The 11,677-nt window shown below is 31.9% G+C and overlaps 1 protein-coding gene across 1 annotated transcript in view; it reads right to left on the bottom strand.

The window, feature by feature from the left end:
- Window positions 1-948: 948 nt before the first annotated feature.
- The window catches only part of LOC139512665 (uncharacterized), a 30,420-nt gene continuing 19,691 nt past the window's right edge, over window positions 949-11,677 (bottom strand). Inside the window, exons 5-8 of the mRNA XM_071300449.1 lie at window positions 9,499-9,570; window positions 5,113-5,160; window positions 4,064-4,378; window positions 949-1,880 (exon numbers count right to left, since the gene is read on the bottom strand). Coding sequence (XP_071156550.1) covers window positions 1,534-1,880; window positions 4,064-4,378; window positions 5,113-5,160; window positions 9,499-9,570 — 782 coding nt within the window. The 3' untranslated portion in view covers window positions 949-1,533. The remainder of the gene's footprint in view (window positions 1,881-4,063; window positions 4,379-5,112; window positions 5,161-9,498; window positions 9,571-11,677) is intronic.

Below are 11,677 nucleotides of genomic sequence, written 5' to 3'. Positions count from 1 at the left end.
ATATCTTCTATCAATATATTAATAAGGTTTCACGAGCCCAGTGTTCACCAATTCTATATTGACATGAATTTTTATTGATATGGGTTAATAAAGATCAACTGTTTTGCATAACCTTGAGTTGTTCAAAGTACTAATGATTTTCTGCCACCGATAATTAGAAAACTTATATAAGCAGTATTTGGCAAAACCTAAATTTTGTGTCTTCAATGCTCTTCAACTTCATACTAATTTGACTTCTAATTTTTTTTTTCAATGCGTATTGATGAATCTTTTTTAGGCAAAATCATATGCCTTGTATCATTGATTAGATGTTTAATATACCATCACTTAAAGAAAATTATTTCCCTTTAATGCTAGAAGATCAATAATTCTTATTGAAAATACTATCCAAATAACATTTGCACAATATCTTCCTATTAGACACTGTTTTGAACTATTTAAAAAATATATATCCATCTGTATATGATAGATTTTTTTTTATGTCAAAGTTAGACGTTCTAAATCAGTGACTCATATTATAGTAAGCCAATATTTTGTTTGCAAATCACGATAAGGACATCAACTAACTGGAGCTGGATGGTAAGCATTACTTTTTATTTCAAATCACTCACTTCATACTAACAATCTTTCACTTGAGCAATCTGTTGAAATATTTTACCAGTTGATCAGTTGGTTGGAGAATAATTCAAACTTAAATTTGGTAAACTGTTTTAGACATTGCTATTGTGACACCCCAAGGGTTACTGGATAAGCACAGTGAATCGAAATAATTGTGTCATTTTGGTTTTGGTCTCTTGTGGAGAGTTGTCTCATTGGCAATCATACCACATCTTCATTTTTATACGAAATATATCAACAGCAATATCAACAGCAATAACTGAATTCCTTCTGAATCTTATTAGAAAAATATGTTCATAACAAAATATGTACTGCAAAGATAAATAAAGATACTGTTATTTTTTTTTATTGAAAGTGGATAATGAATGAAAAAAACAAATTTTTTATCAAATAATGAATTATTTTAAAATGAATTACAGTAATAGTATATTAAACAGATTTTTTTAATATAAAAGATGAATGGATGTATCAATATATACATAATACAATTGAGTCAATATTTTTTGTGACGGACATATTTTATGACTGGATCTAAATAAGAAACAATTTTAATTGCTATAATATAGGGATTTTTTTTAACTAAAGATTATGGGGACCCGTGTCTTTTGCCTATACAATGTATGAATATTAATAATCTTGAAGTAAAAAAGGTGATAAATATTGATAGTTTCATCTTCTACCTTAATAAAATATATGCTTTACTGTGTTGAATTGTAGTAGAACAAGTGCAATGACTTATTTGCTTCCTACTTTGTTATCAGTTTATATCTATTACTTAAGCTTATTTTCTATACTACCTTATTTGAAAACAGTTTAAAAAAAAAAATAAAAAATAAATATGGTATTATTTTTATCATAGGTTTATGCATTCAATCTCCTCTAATGCGCTTCAAACTTTTCCGTTATGGTCAAATCTTAAGTGACACGATTACCACGTATGCCAACTTTCTTAAGTGCATCACGATGTCTTTTGAATGATGTGATATCAACAAAAATAACTCCACCAACGATGAAACTTAAGAAAACAATCCCCAACATTCCAAATGTCTGCGACGATGGTCTTGAATCTTTGGCGCTGATCCTTTTATTGATTGTAGATGATAAATTACTTGTATCAAGTTTGAGTTCTTTTTCAAGTTTCTGAATAACTGGGGCTAAAATCACTTGCCATTCCTCCAAAGTGTGGTTGGTTTGATTCTGAGCTGCCCAAAAAATGAGCTTATCTTTATACTCACAACTACATGGGCACATCGGTTCAACATCTGAAAATTAAAGATGTTTTTGTTATTATAACTTTCAGTAAAAGCCTGATTAATGCATACGTTTTTATAGACTTAATAAAAATAAATAAGAAGACGGGAGATGTTCTTGTTACCTTAATTGTATTGTACATGTTTGCATTTCTGCAACCAATCCCATTAGTTATTCTGCTTTATAGTTTCAAGCCAATATTACTAGAACCTTTTTTTGCTTTTAAATTTCATATTCCTGACAAAATCTATTTTAATTCACAATTATGCAAACATAAATTTACTTACGGTTTTATCGCCTACTTGCAATCGTTTCCAATTAAAAAAGTAAAGGATTCATTTCCCCCCTTTTTAAAAAGTAAACAATAATTCAGTGCAAATTTTGTAAAGAGACTTTAATGAACAATGTTTGGTTTCATCACATAGTTACCAGAAATCACAAACCAGAAATCACAAGGGTTGTGCCCTGGTATTTTATGTAATATGTCATTTTTGTCATTACTTTATGAGAATAAGGGTTCAATCTTTCTAAAGATATTCTGATAGAACATATTTATAATATCTAAAGTGTCAGAAAACGCCATATGAGGTGACAAACGTAGACCATATGATAGTCCTGTCCTGTGACAATCATTAGTCGTGTCTGGATTACGTTCGACCAGATGGTGGTCCAGCTTAAAAAACGATTCATACAACTGATATTTCCCACATTTTTGACGTTTTTTACATTTTTAAAAGCAGGTTTGATTCATAATTTTTAATATAACGTAATGCCTGTACCAAGACAGGAATGTGACAGTTGTTTTAACTCGTTTAACGTGTTTGATCTATTGATTTTGGCATTTTATAAAGGACTTCCCGTTTTGTATTTACCTTGCATATTTTTTTTTTTTTAATGTTTTTCTTTTTTTCAATGTGCGCGCAAACAGATGTTGTTGTTCTATTGATATTTATAACAATTGTTCGCGAAATATCAATATTTTCATTTTATATTTCTTATAAATTCAGTTTTAATATTAAACTATAGCTTCGTTCTTATGCATGCATCCAGTCGTTTTGTTATTGTACTATGATTAAATTTTGTATTCTCGTCTTCAGTTGTTTGTGCTTTGTCTATATGCCTTTTTGTTTTTCTTTGTTGACATATTTGTTTGTTTTTAGACCTTTTTAACGTGATTAAGATTATAACACAATGTTGACTTCTGTACCCATATATTTGACATTTTATCATATTATATGTGTCAATTTAATGGAATTTTACGCGACTGTCATACAGGTGAGTGCTTTAGCTTGCTATAAAACAAGGTGCAATCCTCAATGACTAATGTTATCCATTCGCTATTGAGTTTAATTAAGATTTAGCATATTTTATTCACTCATAGAAAAATGGAAAGGACACAAGTAAACCATACTTACGAAGCCCACTCTGAATAACAATAAATTACAATATGACACTGGTATTAAATGAGCATGCAATAACTTAGAATAAACACTTTACGAGTCTATATTTAAGAATTAATGGTTTAAAAAAGGATGATTTGTTAAAACAAACCCTGGCCACAAGTATTGACACTCTCAAATGTAATAAGTTATCTTTGGTATTCTAATATGGTCTATATTTTAACATATATTGATGTTGTTATGGAAAGTTTTAACGTTGAAAAGGTTAAAAATATTTCGATAAGTAATCATAGGATTTTCTGAAAAAATACTATAGACGATAATGCAATTGTTAAAAAGGAAAATTGAGTACTTATCTTAGATTTGAAAATATCTTCAAAAGGGAAGTATATTTATGTCAAGCTAATAAAAATTAGTATCGAAAAAGCTTTACTCAATTAAGAAGCAGTGCTCTTCAGTTAGCCTTTGAGAAAGGTAGATATTAGAAAATCGATGATGATAAAAACATTTGTGGGCAGTGTAAACATATGCAGAATGGAGACGAGTTTCACTTTTTGATAGAATACACTGCATATGAAAAGGAACGGAATTTTATTCTTATTGATACAAGCATTCAATGTAAAAACTTTTGTATTGTTTATAGACAGCTGAACAAATTACAGGTAAAATATATTTCACAGTAAAGTCAAATGGGATTTTACAGACAACGGTAAAGGATAAGATGTAAAATACAACCTTTAAAAGTAATAATAAATCACTATATGACAAGTCTGTAATATAAAATGAAATCTTACTAGGTGCTAAGCTTGCATTGATTACACTGCTCATTCCAGATCCCTTGTAATTCTCCACAATACATCTGTACAGACCTTCATCAGACTGTGAAAAGCTTTTCACTGTAAGAGATGGTGTGCTATAAGTAGAGCCACTGTATTTAGAAGGATTCGTTGTTTCGTTGATTTGTTTGTGTGCATTATTTCTGTCCGTAAATGTCCATTTTACTCCTGTTACAACGACTACCGAGTGATATGAACAATGAAGATTAAGATTGGCTCCTGCTTGTGTGGTCACATATGTCATAGAGGTGTTAACAATTGGAATGGTTGGACCTAAAACAAAAAGATAATCATATCATCAGATCAATACTTAAGGGGGATAGTTAGAACAGAGATGAGAGCCTTGAAATCAGATCTATAACATACCCAGTAAGTTCAGTATGTTATGGAGTTGTTTGTGAGATAAATCAGTGCTTAAACACCAGCCTCTAATATTACATTGAGAATGGAAACTGGGAATATGTCGAAGAGATGTTTACTAATATTTTGGCATTGCAAAAGGTCATGCATTTCTCAGGCTTTTTATGTCATCTTAACTCTAAATCCGTTGGATATGTATTGATTCGTTCGTCTAGGATAACATGATGTTTTATTAGAGGTAATTGCCTTTGATCTTGCTTTTTAGAAACTGAGAGTTCTATCATATCGATGATTTTTGTCTATTGTTTTCATGTTTTGTGCTTAGTACAGATTTAACAGTAAAGGCAGTAGAATACAACTGGTTTCAGTTGATATAAAGATTTTTTTATCCTTAAAAATTCTTATTTCCCTTAAGCGATGCCCTCTGGAAATGCCCGGGGGAAATTTGATTGTTTTTGGTGAGCAAATCTTCATATTGCCATCAGGCAATGAAAATAAATGTATAATATTTCACAGGTGTAATGTTATACGGAAGTCTGATTATAATGATATCATCCAATTTTTATGTATGAAAAAAAAAAAAAAAAAATAAAAAAAAAAAGGTCATTCCGATTTGACAAATTCAAGATTGTGAATGTTAACATTACCTGGACATGGTCCTGAATTTGGCACTTGGCTTGTTGAATCGCAGGAACCTACATTAAGAAATGAAAATTAAATGAAAAGAAAAAAACGAAATTCAATATAGAATCCTACACAATATTATAGTAGAAATATACATGACATCATACATGTAATACATTCGTAAATACAAACGATCTTGTAATTCCTTCTCGTTGTGTTAAATGTTTATCGATGATATTTGTTTCGAACTTTATATAAGCAATAATATTAGTTACACAGTGTGCAATTGTCCTAATACGAGAATTTATCTTACCTCCTATACATTTCTAGGAATGTGATTGGTTAAAAGCGCCCTCGTGGTGACCGTGTATATTTGATATTAGGTTAATAGGGAGGCGGGGCTTATCTCATACACGGTTAGTAGTGGAGTTACGTCCCTTTATATTTCTTATAAGGTAGTAGGGAGGTGGGGCTTATTTCATACACGGTTATTAGTGGTGTTACGTCCCTTTATAAAAACATAACGGTACTGAGAAAAAATCGTAAAGGTTACAACACACGAAGAAAGTGATGATTAAGATTGAAATAAATTCATAAAACACATTTAAACCTAACAAGTTGTTTTTGTTGGTATCTGTTTTTGTAGGATCAATGGAAGTAGTTTCTTAATGCTAGCAGTATTGAAGACTTCCTCATTTTGATATTTTACTAATCTAAATTGCATACTAAAGATAGTCGGTAAGATAAATTCGTTACATAGTGTGCTAGTGACCTAATACGGTATATATGGGGTCAGTAAATTCCATATGGGGTGCTTCGCTTCGCTCTCACCCCATATGGAATTTACTGACCCCATATATACCGTATTAGGTCACTAGCACACTATGTAACTAATATTATTGACCCGATAAATTCCGCATTAGGACAATAAAACATTGTGTAACGAATTTATTCTGATTTTATTATTCTACATATTATCATATTCAAATTCAATTTGAGGACAATATCAATCATTTATATTATAGAGATTTAATCTGAAACTGTAAATTTTTTTTAAAAATTAGCACTATAAAGCAACTCAAATTTTATTATTTTTATTATGTCAATGATATAAGGGAGGATAATTTGAATTGACGTAATAAATAAGGGAGATAATTCCAATTGACGTGATAAAAAATTGTACTGAAATTTATTAGGACAATATCAGCCAATCAAATTGCGAGAAATTACTCTGAATCAGTATATGATTGTTTCTGTCCATTTTTATGTCTATGTAATGACATGATAGTATTAAGTAATATTTGCTTATCAAAAAGCGGTATCGACAAGAAGTGAACTATGGCACAAGCGATAACATAAAAAAACATCTCTTACTTTTAAAATACGAATGAAATTTAGCCTATTATGGTTACTAGGCTAATCTTCTAAACACATGTTATAAAGATATAGATTTGAAGTAATGCAGCAATCTTGTTTTTGAATACAATTGAATGATTTATAGAAGAGGGACGAAAGATACCAAAGGGACAGTCAAACTCATAAATCTAAAACAAACTGACAACGCCATGGCTAAAAAGGAAAAAGACAAACAAACAACAGCACACATGACACAACATAGAAAACTAAAGAATAAACAACACGAACCCCACCAAAAAACTAGGGGTGATCTCAGGTGCTCCGGAAGGGTAAGCAGATCCTGCTCCACATGTGGCACCCGTCGTGTTGCTTATGTGATATCAAATCCAGTAAATAGTCTAATTCGGTAGGTCACATTCATGAAAGGGAAGGGGGATTGTAGTTACGACGTAAGGAACATATCCGATATCATTTGTGAAACGGTTAATCCATAACGGTCAACCAACTTGTGATGGCGTCCGTAAAATTTACAAAGGGATGATTTCAACTTCACCATTTGGAACTCTTGGTTTAATAGCTTCCTTGTGAGCAGCAACCCTCTATCAAGAAAATCATGATAGGAAACACAAGCACGGGATAGAAGTTATATCACTTACAAGACAATATAAATCGTCTTCATAAACTATCTGCAGCTGATATTCTTTATTAAAATTAAACATATTTTTGCTACTCATAATGATGTATTTGTAAAAATTGTTAAGTTTATTAAGCATTTGGCAGTTTTAAGGATTGAGTTAAATATGAACCATAGCTAAAAAGGGAAGTTATGTGTCCGCAATATAAGCGATAAATTGTGTATGCTTTCTGTGACAGTTTTTTATATTTATGTATTATTTGTTTTTTGTCTTTTCTACGATTTATGCTGTTGCGTTCCTTTTTTAAAAGCTCTCGGCTGACCACATTTGTTTTAGGGTTAAACTTCTACATGATTTAATTTTTGAGCCAAATTCGTGAAAGTTGAAAGATATATGCGGGGTATATATCTCCCAATTGATACGATATTCCCGTGCTTGCATTTCTTAGATAGAGGGTTTCTGACCAAAAGGAAGCTATTAAACCAAGAGTTCCAAATAGTGAAGTTAAAATCATCCCTTCGTAAATTTTACGGACGCCATCACGATTTGGTTGACCGTTATGGAATAACCGTTTCACAAATGATATTGGATATGTTCCTTACATCGTAACTACCTTCCCTTCCCTTCATGGATGTGACGTACCGAATTAGACTATTTATCAGATTTGTTATGACATAAGCAACACGACGGGTGCCACATGTGAAGCAGGATATGCTTACCCTTCCGGAGCACCTGAGAACCCCCCCCCCTTAGTGTTTGGTGGGGTTCGTGTTACTTATTCGTTAGTTTTCTACGTTGTGTCATGTGTACTATTGTTTGTCTGTTAGTCTTTTTTTGATTTTTAGCCATGGCGTTGTAAGTTTATTTTCAATTTATGAGTTTGACTGTCCCTCTGGTATCTTCCGTCCCTCTTTTGTCGGTCTACCTTGATTTCATGTTGTTTCGGTAATCACACATTTGATTTTTCAATAGAACGGAGGAGGCTTTCAAAGGAGTTGCAAAAGAAATATTCTTCTTCACATAATATACATTATCGTGATTGCCATTATATTCTTCAAGACTTTTAATGTGAAAACCGTAGATACTGCCTCCTGAACAATACTACACATTTGCTGCTCAAGTAATGAACATAAATTTACATGTCCACGCGTTATCTTACATTGTTTATATAAGGCATTCAGCCAATGATTGTACCTTAAACGAGTGCATTCATTGAGAAAAGTCATTACACATGCGTTTCCTTTCATTCTGTTTTCAACAGTGCAATATCCATATAACTAAAATTCAGTCTGCCAGAAAATGCCAAGAGACATAATCATAGTACTATCAGACTAATTCAATCTCGTTTAAGGTAGAACGATCATATCAGGTCTTCTGCCATCTTTGTTTGTAAAAAAGCAGAAATATCAACGTCAGGATTGTAATTCAGATTTTTTTTTCTAAACGATTAAAATAATGTGATTAGTCGAATTATTATGACTGTTTTTACGAATTCAGAATAAACAATGTAATTAGTCGTAATAGCCATATAAAGGGAGGTAGCTCTGATTAGGAATGAACAGTTCATTTTTAAAAATATTTTGTTTTGTAGGAAGAAAACGAGTACATATACATATACATTGATTCCAATCTTTATCTTTATTTTATGAAGGGTATTATAAAAGCTATAACATTCTATTTTAAATTATATCGTTTATTTTTATTTCTTTTCGCATCAAACTGTATTATGCTTTGTATAATCTTATGAAAAAAATGGTCGTAAAAGAGCTCTTTGACCAGAATTTTTCCGTAACAGATATGTTAGGACTGTAAAAGGTGTCAAACGCATCTTGGAAGTCAGCGTTGCGTTTCTGCACTCAAATATATAAGTTCTAAATGAAGTCAAAGCTTGAATGCAAATGTTCACCAATTTCGGTAGATGACATATTTATAGAAATGTTGCAAACTTATTATACAACATGCTGGCATATACTTGCATTTGATTGAGAATAAATTTTTACAGGGACAAAGAATATTCGATGCCACTGTCATATAAGTGAGAGGTTATGCTAGCTATAAAACCAGGTTAAATCCACCATTTTCTACATAACAAAATGCCTGTACCAAGTCAGGAATATGAAAGTTATTTTCCATTCGTTTGATGTGTTTGAGCTTTTCATTTTCCCCTTTGATTAGGAACTTTCCTTTTGAATTTTCCTCGGAGTTCAGTATATTTGTGATTTTACTTTTCATAACAAATATTATAAAAAAGATAAAACTGATTAAAAAAATACTAAAATATTTATTCAAAATCAATGATTGACCTATAATAAAATTTGCAATATTTATGATTATTATCGATACATACCAAACTTTCAGAAATATAGACCAGTGATATGTGTCTTTTTTATCTATCGCCTCATCGAACATAATACCTACTATCTATATTTAAATATACTCTGAATGAATCAGCTGTTTCAATGTTGCTGAACGTCAATGGGTCTGTATTCTCTATAAATACAAAAGTGAACACGGGTAATACACCATTTCTAGATTTTATCTTTAAGTAAACTATGAGAATACAAGTAATGGTGTACAACCAATTTTTGTCAAAAGCATTATGATAACGATCGGTTTCTCTTTTCAATCTTACCGATAAGATACGATCCGGGTAAACTTATCAATCTTTTACATATAACTATTCTAAAAGGTTACCAATTCAATACTGTGATTAGATCTTTAAATATTGTTTCTATTGGTATGAATAATGGTGTTGGCATCAGTAAATCAAAATCATAATGGATAGTTTTGTTATACACATATACACTTTAAAGTAACTACATATAATAAAGAGACCAAAATGACATAGACATTAACAACTATAGGTCACCGTACGGCCTTCAACAATGAGAAAGGCCCATACCGCATAGCCAGGTATAAAAGGCCCCGATATGACAATGTAAAATAATTCAAACGAGAAACTATGCGCCTTATTGATATAAAAAAATGAACGTAAAGCAAATATGTAACACTTAAGCAAACGACAACCACTGAATTACAGGTTCCTGACTTGGGACAGGCACATAAATAAATAATGTGGAGGGGTTAAACATGTTAGCGGGATCCCAACCCTCCCCCTAACCTAGGACCGTGGTATAACAGTACAACATAAGAACGAACTATAAAAATCAGTTGAAAAAGGCTTAACTAATCAGATGGACAAAAATGCAAGTGGACGTTGCCGGGTACTTGTACATCCCGACAACAAAAAGACACTAGGGACAGATCTGAGAGTACTCGCAGTTATCTGACAGCTAGTTGAAAGCCACTAATAACTAATAAAAAAATCATGCATATAAGACTAAACTATCATTCCGTACATATCCAACATCCAATGGATTTAGTGTAAAGACGTCATAAACAGTAAGAGAAAAACATGACCTTGTGCAATGCCAAGTTACAGGTATCGACAGATTGTAGATCCATGAATATGTATATGTATATAACATACTAGTAATATTTAGTTTGCTTTTAATTTACTGATAACCTTTTAAAATAAGTTTATTTAAAAGAGCAATAAGTTTACAAGGATCAATTACAGTCTATCGATACTTTTTTTTGAATTGGCATTTCCCAAGGTCTTGTTTTTCTCTGACTAACTACGTCTTTACACTAAATCCATTGGATGGCAGATGTGTACTGATTGCTAATTTTGCCTAAGATACACAATTTTTTATTAGTTGTTATTGGCTTTAAACTTTCTGTCAGTGATTCTTTGTAGTTAGGTATGAGGGTTGATATATACCCTGCCAAGTCCTGTTGTGTTCCTTTAAATGTTTTTCTTTGTTACGCTCTTAAGTTAAGCTTTTTTTAACTGAATTTTATAGTTAGTTCCTATGATGTGATGATACACCACTGTCCCAGGTTAAGTAGGGGAGGGTTGAGCGCACTTACATGTTTAATCCCGCCAAATTTTTAAGTGCCTGTTCAAAGTCAGGAGCAAGTAGTTCAATTGTTGTCGTAGGTTCACTGAAGAGACATGTATTGTCGAAATGCGCATCTGGTGCAAGAAAATTGGTACCGTTAATTTTATTACCAATGTTTTTCGTAAATTGTTTTGTTATATGTAATATTACAGTTGCTAATAATTGCCTACATTCACTTTATTTGCACTTTGGTGGATAGCTGTCAAATTTGCAGTCATACCACCTCTCCGTATTTTTGTACCACTAGCTATGCTAGACGGTGACAGTTAATCAGATCTGTAACGACTATTGCTATTATTGACCTCAACACTTCATCACTTCATGTTCAAAAGTTAGGATACAAAAAATTGAAAACACTGGCACCAAATAGGATCAACACAAAAAGAGTAAGCTAAAATCGAGCAGTACTAGATGTGTAACTTAGTTTAGGTTGTTCATTTGCATCGCCACAATACAGTTATAGTCCAGCTGGTCGTGTTATTACTGGCGACATTGGCGTCGTTACCAATGAGCAGCTAAGAAAACTTTTAGCCCAGAATCTAAATATAGAATTCTCAAGCCCATCATCTGGAAAAAGAACTTCAGGTTACTGATGGATGCAGTTGAGGACTATGTAAGCAAATGGAAAAATC

The sequence above is a fragment of the Mytilus edulis genome, chromosome 2 (genome assembly GCF_963676685.1).
Source record: "Mytilus edulis chromosome 2, xbMytEdul2.2, whole genome shotgun sequence".
NCBI classification, from domain to species: Eukaryota; Metazoa; Mollusca; class Bivalvia; order Mytilida; family Mytilidae; genus Mytilus; species Mytilus edulis.
Note: the sequence above shows the minus strand (reverse complement) of the source record. Positions and strands in the feature narration are given on the sequence as shown.